This window comes from Anguilla rostrata, chromosome 12 (assembly GCF_018555375.3).
Source record: "Anguilla rostrata isolate EN2019 chromosome 12, ASM1855537v3, whole genome shotgun sequence".
Lineage (NCBI taxonomy): Eukaryota > Metazoa > Chordata > Actinopteri > Anguilliformes > Anguillidae > Anguilla > Anguilla rostrata.
The window spans coordinates 212,995-233,058 of NC_057944.1; the positions used below are offsets into that span (position 1 = coordinate 212,995).

At 38.9% G+C, this 20,064-nt stretch overlaps 1 protein-coding gene across 5 annotated transcripts in view; it reads right to left on the reverse strand.

The window, feature by feature from the left end:
• The window catches only part of fnta (farnesyltransferase, CAAX box, subunit alpha), a 73,938-nt gene that overhangs the window by 34,528 nt on the left and 19,346 nt on the right, over positions 1 to 20,064 (reverse strand). For all 5 annotated transcript variants that reach the window (XM_064302813.1, XM_064302814.1, XM_064302810.1 and 2 more), the window contains exons 5-6: positions 9,580 to 9,706; positions 6,298 to 6,446 (exon numbers count right to left, since the gene is read on the reverse strand). In XM_064302813.1, coding sequence (XP_064158883.1) covers positions 6,298 to 6,446; positions 9,580 to 9,706 — 276 coding nt within the window. The remainder of the gene's footprint in view (positions 1 to 6,297; positions 6,447 to 9,579; positions 9,707 to 20,064) is intronic.

The window sequence follows — 20,064 nt, forward strand, 5'->3', positions numbered from 1 at the left end:
ATTAGTACAGGTGGCCAAGAGGGGTCCAAACACCCATCCAAAAAATGAGTAAAATGTTTTTCGTCCATTATGAAGTATATCAATTTTCCCCTTTATGATGGTTTAAGATGAAACATTGTTAACATATTGAAAGATAATGCAAAAAATTGTGGTACACATACCTAAACTTATAATCATTCACACTTGTATGGCTTTCTGTACTCGGCAGTATGCTATCTTTCATTTTTACAAATGTTACTATTTATGATCAATCCAAGGGAAATTTACATTCATCCAGCACAGCATTCCTAGCTTCAAACCTGAAGCTAGCTGCTCTGCACTCTCCGGCTGAGCTGCTGACTGGCTCTCAACATCCACTGTAATGTTAGTTACATTCTCAATCTCATCATTATTCTCCTGAATCTCCTCCTCAACAACCTGCCTTGATATTTTCTGAAAAGAAAAAAAATATCTGCGGATATCCATCGTTTCAGACAGTTCATTGACACTAACATTACTGAACGAGAAATATTCAGATCAGCAAAGACACTCTGGGTAACTTCACTGAAAAGGACTTACCCAAAGAAAGGCACTGGAGCACACAGATCTTCTTTTAAATAATTATTACACAAACACGACCAACGTTTTGATGCTACTGCGTCTTCATCAGAGTTAAAACGAGAAATATTTGGACTTGTCTACAGAACTCTGCGTAGTGCGTAGTCTGCGTAAGTTTGTCAGACAAGCGGAACTGTCAGTCTGTCACTCAGAACTCTGTGACCGAACTTCACTGTACCTGTGCTAGCCATCAAAGTCTGCAACCTACTGTGCCTACTAGTCAGTTAGGTTACTTACTGCTCGATTTGAAGGGGGTGATTTGTTTACGTTAGGGCTCCATTAAATTGAATGATATTTGGTGCTGTATCTCTTTTTTTCAGGGGTCAAAAAATTTTTTTTATTTTTTTTTGTGTGTGTCAAAAGGTCAGGGGCTGGACAAAAAACATCCAGGGCCCCGGAAGCCCACCCCTAGAGACACCACTGGTATCATCTGCAAATCTGACTAATGTCCCTGTCAAGGTCATTGGTATAAATGAGGAAGAGCAGTGGTCCCAGCACCGATCCTTGTGGTACTCCACTTCTAACAGCTACCCTGCTGAGATAATATCACTCCTACTACTACTCTTTGTGTTCTACCCTGTAGCCGAATCCACTCTGAAATACGTCCTCTAATTCCTACTGTCTTCATTTTACTGACAAGTCTCTCATGTGGTACCTTCACAAATACCTTTTGGAAATCTAAGTAGATAATATCATGTGCCTTGCTATAATCAAAACACTTTGTAGCTTCTTCAAAAAATACCAGAAGGATTGTCCCTTACGAAAACCATGCTGGCTATCCCTTAGGATGTAGCAACTTTCAAGAAGACTTCCAACTAGTCTCTAATGATATATTACAGTATTTTACATATTATGCAAGTTAAACTTACAGGCCTGTAGTTTCCTGGACCAGTACGGTCCCCTTTCTTATATCAGGTATTTCTACAGTTTCTAAGGACTGTCCAAAAATACCTGCCAGTGGTTTAAAAATGACCTCAGCTCACTCTTTGAGTACTGTTGGGTATATGCCATCAGGATCTGCTGCCTTGTTTCTCTTTTGTTTAAGTAATTCATGCAGTACTTATTTATCCTCTATTTCAATATCGGATAAGACTTTCGGAGTACTGAATATGCCTTCCAGTATATTCGTAACCTCTTCTCTAGTAAAACTCTCAACAAAATAACAATTTAAGGCATCAGCAATATCTTTATTCTTAGAAAGTAATGCTCCTTCATTTCTGATGCACTTGATATCCTCTTTGACTTTCCTTTTCCTACTACAGTATTGAAAGTAAAGACTACAGTATTGAAAGAAACATATTTTCATATAGGCCACTGCGTAGAAATACAACAAGCTGCAGTTTGATTTATTTCATTATGGTGTGCAAAGATACATTTCCTTAGTTAAAATATGAAAAGTTTTTGCCAGATCCTGTATTTCTTTAATAAGCAATAAAATGTTGAAAATACAGATGTCTGAACATATACCTTTTGATATTAGTCCTCTCTTATCGACCAATTGCCCAAAAAATGTGAAAAGTTGTTAACAAACATTGCCATATACTTAAATCAGACCCTTGTTAAGAGGGGCTTTTGAAAATCCCATTAGATTTCCAACTTAAGTAGTAATTTCATGAGGTCATACATGCCAAAAAAAGCTACCTCAACATTTTTTGTCACATATTCCCAGCGGTAATTGTCCTGCCATAATTGTATCCACTCGCATGGTTTGATGAAAGACAATTTCTTTAGTCACCCAAGCACAGAGGCCGAGATAAAAGTAAAGGGTAAAATCACGTGCAATACTCAATATGTGGTTTATTTACTTAAATGTCATTGTAATTTTTTTCATCCATCTATCCCCAATATAACCATTATCTATACACTGAGCAGGGTCGGGGGGGGGGGGGGGGAACTGGAGCCTATCGCAGTGTGCATTAACGAGAGGCAGGAATACACTGTGGACATGCCGCCAATCTATCGCAGGGCACACACACATCAAACAGGCACACACTCATGCCTATGGGCAATTTAGAGTCTCCAATTGTGGGAGGAAACCAGAGTACCCGGAGGAACACGGGGAGAAGATGCAAACTCCACACAGAAAGGCCCCAAGCCCAGATTCGACCCCCACAACCTTCTTGCTGTGAGGCAACATTTATTTCATGTAGGTAAAACCAAACGGGAGCTTAACCCCTTTGTGCAAATGCCAAATCTACCCAATCTTTGCCCATTTAGGGGGTACTTTTATTTAAAGCTTCAAAGCTCCAGGTGTGAGCATCACAGAGACTTGAAAAATGGCTTAAATGAAGCAGGACATTTGTACCATTTACAATACTTAATTGGCTTATTTTATTAGAGTTTGTTTCTTGAATGTGATTGGCCCTATTATGTACTACGTCATCTAACCTGTTCGCCAGGTGAACGATGTTTGATTGATTCCCTACAATAGTCTGCTATTTTCGACACGCTGAAGAAGAGTGTGTTATCTAAAACATTTGTGCAAATAAAAGATATATAAAAATATTTTACGGAGGTGTGGTCCTTATCTAATTTTTGCATATTTAATGCAGGACCGGCACCTAAGTTCACATATTATTGAGTTGAGCACGTTTCTTTAACTTTATTTATCGATCTATTATAAACCAAAGTAAGTGTGTGCTTTAAAGCCATTCATTTCGGTGAGGTACCAAAATTAATAGTTACACAAAATACCATACTAAAGTAAGTGAAATGTCCTTTAGCCATCAAGCTGTTAGCCATCAGCTAAAAATTATGGTGTCCGATAGTAACTTGTAGTAACTTGCATTCTTAGGTAAGTTCTAGAGTTGGGACCTTTTCTGAACCAATATCGCTATCGGGTTCAGATACTGACGTAATTCACCTATCGGTATTGGCCAGACATCTCCGATCCACGTACCGATCCAGATTCCATACAATCAGTCTCTGATGTTTATTATAAATTATAAATATGTAGCCAAAACGTTTTAGCACATAATTAGTAATTAAACAGTTCTACAAAGTTATCCAGCAGCCCCATTATTTTTTTCTCCCAGAATTCTATGGGTTAAGGCTGTTTTATACTTCTGCGTAGTACACGTACAAATGGGTCTGCGTAGGGGTTGTGCGGAATGTGTGGCATGTGCGGCGGTTGCAGACCACGTACCTCCTCAAAAATGTAAAAGCGCGTAGTTAGCAACCAGTACCCGCATACACCGTAAAGAAGATGACTGGTTGACTGCTGACATGAGGTCATTGGTATACGGCTCTAGCTAACAGGTTATAGCAGTTGATTCACAAAACCGATAGGCAACGTTAAATATGCGACTAAAAGCACCTTTGTCAGGTGAATGTCATCGTTGCAACAAGTTACATCAAGCTAAGCATTTTTTTGGTCATTGGTGCAGTATTTAGTAGGTTTGGAAATATGAACAAAGGTATTTTCTTTAGAACTGTAACTGTCAGTAACAAAATCTAATCACATGGCATGCACAACCTGTGCAACATGCCACACAAGTAAGAATGATCGGCCTGTTCGCAAGTGCCGCACACAGCGCAAACTACACAAACTATGCAGACTACGCAGAAGTATAAAACTACACAAACTAAGCAGACTACGCAGAAGTATAAAACAACCTTTAAACGGAGACGCACGCGGAGCTTGCGCTGAGGTGGTGGACCGTTGTTTTTAACTTATTTGTAGGGTTTTTTTTTTTTTGATAGATATAGCATAGATATTTATTTCTCTAAACAGTTCTTGCACTTTTATTTCAAATATTAATTTTAAAAAACTTTTTAAGGAGTTGTCAATTTGCCATTATACTGATGTTTCTTTGAAAATCTCTTATTAATTTTGCTTTTGAATTCATCTATACAAATCTACTTACTAGTAGTTGATAATACATTGCCATGCACTTGATTTGTTCAAGAAGTTCAAAACGCTAAAAGTTGGATGGAATGTATGAGTTGAACAGCCCATTGATTTCAGTGCAGGCACAAATGCTCCTAAAGTCAAATTATCATAATTTATGACTTCTAAAGTAAGTAGTAATATTGCTGAACTTTCAGTGCACCTTGATACAATAGCTTTGTCTACCCTAATTTAGATAAGATAAGCTAAGATAAAAAATTTGTCTTGCATCACAAGCTCCAGCAATCTTCATAAATATAGCAATACATGAAACCATGATATACGCATAAAAACAAGAAAAACAACAGACAATGATTACATGCACATAAAAAAAGAAAAACTCATATGCACTGTCCATGTGTGTGCATGTGAATTCGCATGGGGTGTGTGGGTTGCACGTTCACAGTTCATTGTGTGTGTGAGTCCATTTGTGTGTGTGTGTTTGTGTGTGAGACTTCACAGTCTATGTCAGTGTGTACATGAGAGCACTTGCATGGGGGGGGGGGTGTATGATCACCGCCTTACGCTTCTGTTTGTTCAACAGTGTTATGGAATGACACTTAATTTTAGTTTAGTTTATTTAGTTTAATTTAGTTTATTTCCTTGTTAAATTACCTGTTAAAGAGAGCCCAGATGGCAATTTTGTTTTATGTTTTGTTTTATGTTTGTGTGTGGATCGCCCGTGATGGCAGAACATGCCACCTCCCTCTGCAACTAGAGTGATTACCCAGGAAGAGGGAAGAAGCAAATTTTTTAAATCATAGTAAAGAAAATAGTTATTTTCTGAATGTTATTTTCTGACATATGTTGTTATTTGATTAAATGGAAGAATTTTATGACAAATATAACATGATGAAATAAACTGTAAAAATGTTTTCAGAAAAATTGCCTTTGACTTCCCTGTTAGTGTCTTACACGGTTTTTACATCGCAAACTGTAATAATATGAAGAGAGTTACCAGATCCATAAATATATCTGAATAGCGGCTATGCTGATACCAGCCCAATATTAGCAAGTGCTTTATTTTTCCCAAATACGAATGTTATCTCCACATCACAGAGCTACGCATTCATCTAAAGATAGCGAATCAACCTGAAATGCAACATGGCCTGACATGGCCTGACATCAAGTACAACACAGGAGTGTAGCACAGTGGGTAAGGAACTGGGCTTGTAACTGAAAGGTCGCAGGTTCGATTCATTACATTACATTACAGGCATTTAGCAGACGCTCTTATCCAGAGCGACTTACACAACTTTTTTTTTTTTTACATAGCATTTTTACATTGTATCCATTTATACAGCTGGATATATACTGAAGCAATTACGGTTAAGTACCTTGCTCAAGGGTACAACGGCAGTGTCCTTACCCGGGAATCGAACCTGCGACCTTTCGGTTACAAGCCCAGTTCCTTACCCACTGTGCTACACTCCGTCCATTCCCGGGTAGGGCACTGCCGTTGTACCCTTGAGCAAGGTACTTAACCGGAATTGGTTCAGTATATATCCAGCTGTATAAATGGATACAATGTAAAATGCTATGTAAAAGTTGTGTAAGTCGCTCTGGATAAGAGCGTCTGCTAAATGCCTGTAATGTAATGTAATGTAATGTAATTATGGAAGCTGTCCTTATGAGGAAAAATTACACTCTGCTGCCCCCTCGTGTCAGAACCCAGAAAGCATTTCCCTCTGGCCGGCAGAACCTCTACCGCAGAGGCAAATGCATCAAATGAAACCCTAAATCACTGTAGGTGCTACTGCATGCTAGTCTAGTTGGCACCAAACCAAGACCATGAAAAGCACAATACTTACTGCACTTCTCTGTCCAGTACAACAGGGTCGGAGTACCCTGTGGTGTGGGATATGACATAATGCCTCTGATTCCATGCAGAATTATTCCGCACATCCTCCTCCAACAGCTGCTCCACATACTCCAGCTCACTATCCCATAGTTTATATTCCTGTAAAATACACAAACACACACTGTAATAAAGCCCAGCCCTCTGCACAACTGTTTATGGCAGTGTTAATCTTGACAACAAATTCAGAATTCTGTACTCCACATGTTCACAATTGTAATCAAAAAGTTCACAAGGTCACAAGTGTACATTTTCAGCGTTTATTTTTAAGGTATTTTATACACTAGGGGCGACATAGCTCGGGAGGTAAGAGCAGTTGTCTGGCAGTCGGAGGGTTGCTGGTTCGATCCCCCGCCCTGGGCGTGTTGACGTGTCCCTGAGCAAGACAGCTAACCCCTAATTGCTCCCAACGAGCTGATCGGTACCTTGCATGGCAGCCTTTCACCATTGGCGTGTGAGTGTGTGTGTGCGTGTGTGTGTGTGAATAGGTGAATGAGAGGCATCAATTGTAAAGCGCTTTGGATAAAAGCACTATATAAATGCAGTCCATTTACCATTTTACACTTCGGTTTCTCCAAGTAAACACTTACAGCACTTTTTATACAAAGCCCCACCATTATAGGGCACCATAATGTTTGGGACATATTAATGTTACTTAAATGAAATTAGTGATGTTTAGTACTTTTAGTAGTATAATACTGAGAGATTACATCATACAGATATACAGCAGGTTAAACTATACATGTGCCAAATGTGGATCAAAAACTTCTTGACCACAAGTTCATAAAATCTAAGGGTGGATATGTCGAACTACTATAGGTTTATGAAGCAAAAACTAAGCAGTGTACCCAGTGTCTCCAAATCTATCCAAAATGTCTAAATTATGCATTGCTGTAAATCACAACATATTCACGTATTTCACTGCAAATCATCATCATCATAACCTTTATTTAATTCTCAGAGGCACAACTGAGGGCCAAGCCCTCATTTTCAATGTAGCCGAGATTAAAAAAACATTTAAGACACAATAAGTATACAGACCTGCCAAACTTGGGAAAATATTTTGAGTACCACAATAGTCAGTGTAATGCTTAGTTCACATGCTTTCGCACCACTTCGCTTTGCACACGAAAGTCTGCAAGACACACACACACACACAATTCTAGTTTTGACTGTAGAAGTGATCAGGCAAAATGTATAATTTGACCTGATTCTAAAATATCACTTGCACTGCACTGGGCTATAATATGATATACTTGCAAGTCAAAAGTTTGAGTACACCTGCTTAAAACCATTTTTTCATGATTAATATTTCATTATATGATATGTGTACTTATACAAACTGATAACCATAAGTGAATTGCATTTAAGTATTAAATAAGAATACAAAAATGTATTTTGTATATTGTAACATATGTTTTCATGTTTTCAAGTATTTACAGAAACTTATGTTGTAATGTAAAACTCTGTCCTTAATGAATAAAACCAAGTTTCTGTTCATGATTTCTATTTTTATTTAAGAATTAAATAATTGAATCAGCTTATACAGGCACACATCATATAGGGCTAATGAAAAAAAATATTCAATTTAAAAATTATCTAGGAATGTAGGCCTTTGTAACTAGAGGTTTACCTAAATTATTACATGAAGCTTCTTGGTGGCTAATGTCAAAATCATAAATGCAAAATGCATGGTGCGGAAGTTGAGGGGCGGAGGTACGGCCATTGCTCCTGATATTTTGTTCCAACAGTGCGTGCGCGATTCAAAGTTTGAACAGGGAGTCTCCGTGGCGTTTGAGTTATATGCAGCTAAATAATTCCATCAGTTATTCACACCGTACCTGTCTCGTAACGAGGCTAAATCGTATGCGAGCTACTACTACGGCTAACTATATACACAAATTTATCTCGTTAGGATATACCCCTTGAAATGCATCATCACGTAAAGTTACCGAACATGTTTTAACGTTTTATATGTTAACATTACGGTCACATTTTTGTGCTTGATTATTACTCTCCCACTTCCCACTTTACCTCAGCAATGCAGCGTTACGCCTCGGTGGATAATAAAGTACCGCTGCGTATCAGTGGATGTTGAGTGGGTCGGGGAGGAGTTACAGAACCACAAGGAAAAGGTCGCATCCGGTCCAATCCGAGGGATGTAGTTTAAATATCGAATAAATGTACGGTATTGTTTACTATTGATTGATTGTTTTCCGTAATTAAATTAGAATAATATTTTTCTTTTTTGCGTAGTTTCAGTTGGCATTTCGTACATGCGTATTTTGACCAAGAATTGCGTGGTTGGTACACAAAATGCGTGCAAGTTGGCAGGTCTAAGTATAATAAAAGATCACAGTATATAGCAACAGTAAAACCAACACAGTATATTATAATAACTAGAATAAAATAAAATATAATAAAATAAAATAAATAAAATCAACTGTTTTGTTTCAAAAAATTCACTGTTGCATCATTTTCAAGTGGGAATTATAAGATTTCCGTCAGTACAGTGGTATAAAATATCTAGGGGTCCAGAAACATAGCCAAGAGTCTAAATTGCCCATATGTAGGAGTATATTAATGAATGGTGTGTACCCTGTGAACCCTCTTCTCCAGGCATTCAGTAAAAGCACAGGCACTGATAGTCTGCAGTTGGGACCCGACAGTTTAAAACTCATATGGAATGTGAGGTCATTCACCATAGTGGGATGTGTATGACCACGTTATAAGCAGCAAACTCGTTTGATTGAAATGCTTTCTTTGCTGAAATAAAAAGTAACCGAAGATAAAACTGAAGGAATATCCATCCCAAAAAATGATCTTGGTCCCAAGTTCCCATAAAACATTCCTCTGTCCTTAGTTCTGAATTTTACAGTTCTCAAACAGGGTTCCGAAAGAGAAGGGTAAACAAAAAAATAAAGTAAGGAGGACCTAAAGAACCAAAAGCAGTAACTTTGTACTAATGGCTGAGGAGCGGTTAAAAACACCACAGAATTAGTCTTTATCCCTGGTGAATAACATGGTTTAATCATACGCATGGTGTTTTCGCTACTGCAGTTATTGGAGCAGTCCATTCCGCTGCAACAGCAATGGCTCTACCTTGACCTGTACCAACAATACAACAAAAAAATATTTTATTATTGTTTTTTAACGGGTGACCCCTACCTAGATATCAGACACCTGCATTAAAAATGTGGCCCTGGAAAAATAACACTTACTGTGCTGCTCTTACCTGGATAACCCATTGTCGATGCTGCCAAGCATGGTAGTTCTTGGCGTCCTGGTTGAGGATGTCTGCGATAAACTCCAGTTCCTCGGAGGGGTCATTCAGCCACTCTACTACCATGCGTCTATGGTGCCTGGACCAGAAAAAGAGATACCACAGACCATGTCATTTCCCAGTATCTACAAAAATATGACTAGTTTGGCTCAGGAAATATTCTTGCAGATAATTCACTTTTATTATGGACATAATTATGTTGCACAGAGAGAAGAATGCAAAGCAATGGTTCTTACTATTGCAGTTATAATTTATCACTACTTTCCAGCCTGAGTACCATTTACTCTACTAATGGGGGTCCTCTGTTTGAGATAGTGCTGCATCTGTCATACATAATATCACAAACGCCACCCAATAATGTGAAATGTATCAGTACAACCACTAAGATATGAACACATTGAGAAATGGAGGTCCTTTGTAAGTATGGAAAGCTAAAAAAATAACTGAAATTGAAGAAAAACACTTTAAAATTTAAGAATTTTAATTGAGCCTAGAATAACCAATACAAGCTAGAGAGCAAGCCATTCTCAAGCTATTATCGAGGCACTTAAGTTCACTAAAAATGGCTGTTTACAGCTTGTGAAAATCTGCTGTACATTTCTTTGCTTATGCAATACACAATATAAAAGCATGAGGTAGGTTTGCCTATACACAGAGTGGCAATAGAAAGTTCAGACACCCTTCCAAAATTTTCACCCTTTATTGCATTACAACTAGGGATTTCCTAATCCAGGCGTTTTGTCTCCCAATCCGACCTGTTTTGACTGCCGATACAGACTTCTATACCGGTAATTAAGATAGCACAGCATTAGCCGTGGTAACCTATTGTGTTTCTAGGAATTCATACATTGGTAACTTTTCTAATTTGGCACACACAGGTTACCTGTAACCTGGACACAAAAAATGACAACAAATGGCCCACAGGTGGCGCAATAAGAACCACTCTTAGTTAAACCCTTATATCTCCCACCCCCTGAAACATACCCCCAGGTGCAGATAAACTGCAATTGGGACCTATCATGTCTTTTCTTCCATTTCAAATTTTTTAACAAACCTTTGATAATCTTCTTTGCATGAACCGTAAGTCTAAATGACACCAAAAAGCTAAGTGACTAGATAAAAGATGGTCAAGATATTGACCAATCAATTTATGCAATTTTGCATAAGATTTTCCTTTTAACGTAACATCAAGGCAGAGTAATGAATTCAAGAATCACTAAAACAAGCTGACTTTGCTGACAAATTATTTATTGTATTTAGTGACCCTAAAAATGTTGTTTATTCTATTGAGTGACTTCTTCAACACTTTAACTTTCGTAATATGAAAAAAAGGAAAACAGTAAAAAAAAAAATTAAAAAAACCTTTTTTGCCTCCTAGAGCGATTTCAAGATTTGCGACTTGCGGACCTTTTCTCCAGCACTCGTCACATTTTAGCTTTCTAGCTGATGTCTTGAGGTTTTGCTTCAGTATTTCTAGATAACACTCCTTCCTCGTGATGCTATCTATTTTCTGAAGTGTACCACTCGCTTTTCCAGCAAAACACCCCCACAACATGATGCTGCACCCCAATGTTTCACAGTTGGAATGGTGTTCTTCAGTTAAAATCTTCACCCTTCCTCCATACATAGTGCTGATAATTATGGCCAAACAGTTCTATTTTTGTTTCATCTGACCAGAGAACACTCCTCCAAAAGGCTAGGTCTTGGACCTGGTGATCGCCTGCAAATTTAATTCTGGCTTTTTTATGCCAGTCTTGGAGTAGGGGCTTCTTTCTTGTGCAACAGCCTTTCAGGAGATGGCAATGTAGGCTTCTCTTAATGGTGGATGTAGATACTTTTGTAACTGATGCCTCCAACTCCTTCACCAGTTCCTTTGTTGTCTTAGGTTGACTGATTGATTGACTGACTGAAATTCTTTATTGATCATTAAAATACAAGTGGCCCCTCTAGCCAGAGATGCCCCAGATACAGAAATCATCAAAAGGATAATAAGGCTGCATTCACACCAGATCAGGCAATGTGGCACCTTCCCGCAGGGTTGTGCGGAGGTGTGGGCGTGTCACTACATGGCCCATTTGTGTGATGTCATGTCGTGAACTTTAAGCCCCCCCCCCTTCCATTTCCTGTCTGCTAACTCGAACAAATGGACACAAACCGAAGGAAGTTTCTTGCTATCATTATTTTGCAGCATAGACTGCAAGCCAGATGTGGACGTCGAAGCTGGGTACACAAAATAAACCAAGCGAGGACACAACTGGGAAAGTATCATCTTTTGGTCCATGAACTCCATAGTGCTAAGTACAATAAACTAGCATGCAAGAACTGCTAAATAGCTAATCTTTTTTATACAGCTTAATTCCAACGTTCGGAATTGATATTTAGCTAGTAACTATTGTTTTGGTACTCCTCCCATTACCCGGCACTGTCAAATCACGATGACAATCATAAAATCAAATCTTCGGAAATGAATCGCGTCAGTAATTCATCTGACAGTTGCTCGGTAAACAGCAGAATGCTACATGGTAATTTAAAGAACTTACGTGATTGGTCACCACAGCATGACGTGGGGTTGCGATTATGGCAAAAGTTGATTCTGGTTCTACTTCTTCCCGCAGGCCACTGCGTTTTTTTTCTGCACCCCATGCGGTCCTCACTCCCGCAGCCTAAATGCACTACCCACATTCAAATGAATGGGAGGACTGCCGTTTTTTCCGCATTGCCTGATCTGGTGTGAATGCAGCCTAAAGCTCAAAGGCTTATTTCCATTGTGGTCCTTTGATTTTCAGTTGTACCTTTCAAAAAAAAGTTTTTCCAGCCCTGGGAGTTAATTTGTGCCTCCTTCCTGAACAATGCATAGTCTGTGTGGTCTCAAGATTTTTATATTTGCGTACAATTGTTTGTACAGATGCTCATGGTATCTTCAGTTGTTTGGAAATTGCTCCTAAGGAGGAACCGGGCTTGTGGAGGTCCACAGTTTATTTTATGAGGTCCTGGCTGAGTTGCTTGGGTTTTCCCACGGTATCAGGGGCAAAAGGCAGTAGCACTAAAGGTAGGCCCTTAAATACAGCCACAGGTACCAATTAACTCTCAATTAACTCCTAATTATGACAATTGGCAAATCAGAAGCTTCTAAAAAGTAACTGCATCAATTCCTAGAATCTTCCAAACTGTTCAGAGACAGTCAACTTGGTGAATTTTTGACACAATGAAATTCTGATATAGTGAATTAAAGCTGAAATAAATCTATTTCTAATCAATTGTTTTAAAGTTACCTTAGATGTAATTGACTTGCCAAAAGCATTAATTTCTTCCAGATTGTTCAAAGAGACAGTCAACTTGGTGTATGTAAACTTTTGACCCACTGGAATTCTGATATAGTGAATTAAAGCTGAAATATAATCTGTCTCTATTCCATTGTTTTAAAATTACCTCTGATGTGAACAAAGCAGATGCCCTAATTGACTTGCCAAAATAAATGTACGGTAACATGAAATGTGCCGAGTTGTGAAAAACTGAGTTTGAATATCTTTACCCTAGGTGTATGTGACTTTTGGCCTCAACTGTACTTTATACACTACAATACTTAGCAAGTCCCTCTGTGGCCAGTTAACTTGAACAGACACTACCACTTTTACAGAAAGCCTTTTAAATTCCCGACTTTCATTCAGCTAGTCAAAGAGTTGACATCTCCTGTTGGGTCCCAAAAAGACAGTAACTCCCTGACGGATCTGCGCCAACTTCAAAAAGAACTTTAACATCATTAGTAGCCTATTCCTTAGCAATAAACAGAGCTTTATTTTGCACTTAAGAGTGCAGTTAATAGTATACAACAGAGCTATATATGAGCAAATTACATAGCGTTTATGTCTGGGTTCAATGTGTATTGCAGAGTTTAAATATATTGCAATATAAACAAGACAAATTTTTACATGTTATACAATGTAATTCTACTGTCAATATCTGAGACTAAACATGGAATATACATACAACCTTAGCATTGGTTTTACGCGTAGAAATGTCCTCTTCGAGTCTGAGTGGTCATATATTGTCTTGTGAAATATAAGCTCATTTTTCATTTGTGACACCTGGGTACCTTCCGAAATAGCTGTGTGTAATACCACGCACCTTGTTTACGGTGTTGTCAACCTTTTAGTATAATCTGGCTTGATAGACAATTAATTTATTCAGAAGGTGACAGTATAAGCTTTCTAATGATGTATAACATGTCTAATTTTACTTTTGAAATAGTGTTTTATAGCCCAGCGTAACCGGAAGTTGTGAATCATCTTTGCAACCTTACGCATTCACTCTGCAGTAGCAGTAAAAGACACTGCACCAGGAAAAATCTACAGGTGAGTTTAGTCATTTAAAAAAATATTAGGGCTGTCAATCGATTAAAATATTTAATCGCGATCAATCGCATGATTGTCCATAGTTAAAGTTACAATCTCGAAGATCTCCGTTTCGTTCTCTTTGGCGGTACTAATGGCGAGAAGCGGTAATTGCAGGTGTGTTTTTGGACCTCACTTCCCATAGATCCAACCGGATCCAACCAATGTCGCCTGTGTGACGTCAGTCAGTTTGCACCTGGGCCATGCCAACTATAAGACTTACTATTTACTGAATAAAAAATGGTTGTTATAAAAGTAACGTTATGTACATACTCATTCATTGTCTAACATTAGGCTAACATAAGCTGTCTTTACACTGCTGAGCCGGGTTAAAATACTGTAGCAGACCTGGGGTAGAATTAGTGATCATCAATTTCCACAAACGTTCTTTATCCACCTTTTGCCTGGTATGAACATATTTACACTGCAGAGAAGAATTCGTGGGATTCGCTGTGGCTTGTGCAATTATGTGTCTCGTGCAAAATAAACAGTCTTTTTCGTGAATGATTGTTGTGTGATATTTTTGAAACAACTGCCTTGCAAAATGTTACCTCTGGTCTTTCTGGTTTTGCTAGCTAAACTGTTCACTGAGCTGGATGTTAAATTAGCAATCAGAACAAGAATAATAAAACAAAAACAAAGGAGATTTAATCAAAAAAGGGCATCAAAGCTGGAGGAACATATGAGGAAGCGTAATAAAATAATAACGCTAATCCATACTGCCATATTCTTTTATTTAGTTTTCTCCGGCTTGACATCTTTACACAGAAATCAGACTCTGCTCCACCTATACCCTGGCTTTATTCATTAATCATTAATTTAATCATTATAATATATTGATGAACTTGATGGCAATGTAAATAACTAACATTAAGGACAGTTCAGATCAATGATTCGGAACGAGACAAAACTATTTTAGAATGTTGCAGAGAAAATTGCAGCGGTGTAAATTGGTTAGTTGCAGAGCGTCTGAAGCCATCGCCTGGAGTCTCAAAAGACCCACCTTGTCAAATCGTCAAGTGCAGTTTTAGAACGTTTATAATCAGGCGTCTTGGAATTTTGCAAGTTGCATCCAGTCTCGTTGCGAATCATTGATCTGAACTGGCCTTTAGTTAGCTACATTGCAATGTTGCAACAAGGTAGCATTGCATTCGAGAGACGGTTTGCGAAGTCGGTACTGGTCGGTAGCGTTAGCTAGCATTTTTTCTAATTGTTAGCAGACATTAGATTGTGTTAATTACATTAGCTAGCTAGCTAACGCAACATTACCTGATATGAGAGATGGATACTGTGCGCAACGTTGTCTAAACTAATGTTGCCTTTCTTGACATGGTCCGGTAGCTAGCGTTAACTGTGCAAATAGCTATGTAATTTAGTAATGTTACATTGTAATCAAATGTAATACGAACTCTACATCAACAAATAATATGACCTCTCATGTTACACAAAAACTTTTTAGGGTTCCATAACCTTCCCCCCTCCCCTTCTCTGTTATTGTAATGCTAGCAGACACCGGAAAAAAATGTACGCCGCTCACACACAAGTCAGTTGAAGAGCGAGCCTGTTGCGTTAGCTCCGCCTATCCTCTCTGGCGGACCAACCACTAATGGGTGATGGAAAACGCATCACTAACTATGCGCCGCTTCCTGCTTTCCCGGGAATGTCGCCACAGACACCCAGTTCTTTAATTATAAATAATAATAATAATAATAATACAAATTAATATAACAGGCTCAATCGCCATTGTGTTACCTAATTTGGCGATAGATAGTGACTTAACAGACATTTATTTTAATGAAAATCTTTGAGATTATTACTTTAAGTTGGTTATTTTTTCAAGGTTCTTAACAATGAAATGGAGATCTCAGATAGGTCTGCACTTACCAATTACAGAAGTATCTAAGCCCCTCTTTTTAACAGGGGCCTACTAACAGCAGTTTTTAATACATTTGAAAAAATGCCATACAGGAGGGGGTTATTAACCATTTGCAGTAGCTCCAGGCAATTAAAAATGTTTTTTGTAGGCCAGGCATCAAGGCAGCAGGTAGATGGCTTGAGCTGTCGCTGTTTCTTCAAGTATTTTATGATCGATGACAGTAAAATTAGTCATTTTTGCCAAGTTCTTTTTACAAGTGCAGACATTTTTATTTGACATGGGAGTGTTGATGGCTTGAATAATGTTCTGAATGTTGTGACTAAAAAAGACAGCAAACTCATTAGACTTATCAGCAGAAAGGAACTAAGGAGCTATTGGTGCCAGTGTGTGCATTATTGGAATTTGTGTTGATTATTTCATTCAATATTGTACTTATTAAGGCTCACTTTATAAAAGCCATATTGAACCTGCAGTTCAGCTTTTTGCCATGTGCGCTTGGTTTTCTGACATTCTCTTTTCTGCCATTTCACAGCTGGAGCAGCTCAGCTGCACAGAGATATTTGTTTTCCAGATATACTTGGGACCACTGCCCTTCCTTATTTACATAAATGGCCTTGACAGGAACATTAGTACATTAGTTAAAGGGGAATTGCACTTTATAACACTTCTGGGCTAATTTTCACACCGACCCAGTGTGTGCATCCCAGACAGGATGAGCAAGCAGATATTGGCAGACTATGTCATAAAAGTTCTAGGCATCATTTCGATTGTCATTCTTGCTAACTTCATTCATGTGTTAGAGATGTAACGTTACAGTCTTGTAGTTCAGCTGATGCGCCAAGCCCTATACCTCTGTATTCAAAACAGGAACGTTACGGTAACGTTACGCTCAGCGAGACACATGCGTAGACCACCACACATGAACACCAGTCGTCAAAACTAGGATTTCAATTAGCTAACGATAACGTTATGCTATCCACTGACATTATTACGGTATATAGCCAACACACTTACATTTCTGAGAGAGTCCCATTTGGACCATCCAGTGTGGAATGTCGTTTCCAATTGATCCTTGGCATTCGGAACAAAGTCTCCAAGACTCCGAGGTTGGTGACAGCTGAGAAATCGGAGTGCCCTGTTGCTAGGGTTGCCACCTGTCCCGTATTTCAAAGTAAAATGCTACGTCCCGTATTGATTCAATATGGGATGCAGTTTGTCCCGTATTTTCGTGCATGTTGTTTCATATATAACACTAGGTCTTCAACATGCTGAGAATAACATTCAAACCAGTTTTACAAGCGGAGCTGAGAAGTGTAATTTTACTGGTGGTGACTGTAAGCTCCACACACTGTAAGCTGCTGCGTGAGAGTACACATTACGTCAGTGTCATCATCGCTGCCTCACTGATTGCCTCGGGATGAGAAGTGCCTCGCTGTCAAGTGCGTACCGGATGAAAAACAATTTTGCACCCCAAATCAGCCTGCAAATTAGCCAGCTCTTCTTCTGTGTATTCCGGCTCAAATCGATAGGGAACAACAATCCCATGATCAAAAACAAAATCTCCTTTGTCCTCAGACATTTTCAGTTTCGCTAGCTAGTAGCAATACAACACTACTTCTACGACTAACCTAGTGTTACTGTCTGCAGGTACGCCCAACATCAGAAGTCGCACAATGATATGCATCCTCGAGTTCGACACTAAACTGCCTGGATCAACTTCCTGCATTTGTGAAGGAAAGCAAAAATATAACAGCGTAAAATATTAACATAATGAAATAACTAATCGAAAAATGAAGGGCGACAAATTCATTAGAAAGACAATATCAGTCATGAGAAGCAGGGACATGTGTTTACAATGAGTCTAACGTGGAGTATGATATTGAATGGGCTTCTATTGGATGGGGGGGTTAGCTCACACGGGAATCAAAAATCTACAAATATCTAAATATTGAAGCAAGCAAGCAACCTAAAAACCGTCTGGGATGTAGGGATGAGCGGGTACACCATTATCTGTATCTGTATCTGTTCAACCAACAAAATTACCTGTATTCGTATCCGTACTCGGAATGGGCGGGGCTTAGACCGGAAGTGGGCATGACCTAACCGGAAGTTGGTATTTTAACCTCTTGGCGCAAAACCCCTAGTGGTCGGCAGGCCGGCGCACCGAGATTACTGAACTCGGACATTCAGTGCTACTGCAACCAAAGTACGAGTTAAAAACAGAAACGCTTTGTTTTAGTTTCATTAGTAGACGATACATGACAACTATGCCGAATACGGAGTTTCGCCGCGCCACCATTGTCGCTCTGGTCATTCATTTAACACGCCCCCTCCCTGCAGTCTCATCTGCAACTACACCCCCCACCCATTATATAATGGACAATATTGTCTATCTGGGCATTCATAAAAAATATTCTTTCACCACTCAAAAATCGTATTCCGTTATAGCAACAAGATATACACAATGGCCCTAAGATATGCCAGTATAGCAGTGAAAACGCTGCTCACTGAATAACAAAATAAAGGAGACATCGTTTTTTTGAATAAATACACAACCTTACCATTGGTTTTACGTGCAGAGATGTCGCTTTTGAGACTGAGTGGTCATATATTGTCTTGGACAATCCGTTTACTAAATGTTAGGAAATACAAGTACATGCTTATATCATGTAGTCGCTAGCTAACTGGCTAGTTATCCCCACTGTAGCAGCTAGTTAACTGGCTAGTTAGCCCCATAGACATATATACTTCTATGGTTAGCCCCACTGTAGCAAGCTAGAAGCTAGAAATGTCCATTTGTAATCAGTAATATGTGCTTGTGTGTGAATGTCCAGTGTGTTTAGCTATGGTGAGAATAATGTGTTGAGCGGAATCTGAGAATTGCAAACTTTATTTTATTGAGAATATATGACAATAGATAATAGATCCCTGTGGACAGAGTGGCTGTGACGATGGCAAGATTGTGTTGTGTGGCGCAGCTGCAGTGAACTTTGTATAGGCTTTGTGTAGAGGAGGAGCTCTGTGTGTGGCTGGCCTATCACAGAACGATGTGGAAACTGGACACAGCTACCCAATAAGGATTTTCCTTCATCACAAGTACGGATATTGACACATTTTACTTGGATGGTACTCGTGCTCGTAAAAAGTACATTATCCGTACCGGATACTCGTTTCATCCGAGTATTTGGTTCAACCCTACTGGGATGCACACAAAACTCCGGGTAGGTGTGAAAATGAGCCCAGAAGTGTTATAAAGTGAAATTCCCCTTTAAGTTTGCAGACGATACAATATTCGAAGAAAAACTGTGAGGAAATTAATCCAAGAAGATTTAAATAGAATCCAGAAGAGGAACCTGACAATTGAAATTCAATATAGTGGCATGTAAAGTTGTAAATGAGTGATATAACAACATAAGGCAGGAATACTTATGTTCAGCATGTGGGAAAAGAAAACATTCATCAGGATTACTTTGGAGGAACAAAATTGGAATGTGCTCAAATTAAAAAAAGACTTGGGAGTAATGGTTAATCAAAGCTTGGTTCTAGGCACTAGGCACTATGCTGTAGAGGAAAAAAGGTCAACAAGATGCTGGGATACATAGCCAAAAGTATAGAGTATAAATCCAAGAAAGTGTCAGACATCATTTCACCACTTGGCCATTCTCAGTCATAGGTATCTTCAATGCGCTCGGCCAGCATAGCATGAAGATAAGGCAGAGAAGGAACTGGGTTAGCCATCTGAGGTGTGAATTGTGCATCTGCGCGTGAATGTGTGTGTGTGTGTGTGTGTGTCCGAGGGGATGTCCATGCCCCTCTGCCCTTCTCTTTTTCACTAGATAAATTATGCGGCTTTCTTTTAGTGAAGTCAGTTTTGGGCAACCTGAGAAGTTTGCAACAGTTAGTTGCAAAGTGGGAATCTGAGTCCTGCATCTTGATCTGGCGTCCTACATTTGACCTCTGGTTCTTTTGGAATATTCTGCTGTGTTTTGGTTTTTGCATTTTGGATTACTTTGGGACAAATAAGCTCTGGTTTTGTCTCTTCTTTCATTCATTTCTTGTGTAACTGCCCATGTCTGTAACCTATATTAATTGTTTTAAGGTAGTTGAACCATATCTTTAGATTAGATGTGAATATCTGTTGTGACTGAACAAAGTTTTCTATGCCTTTCA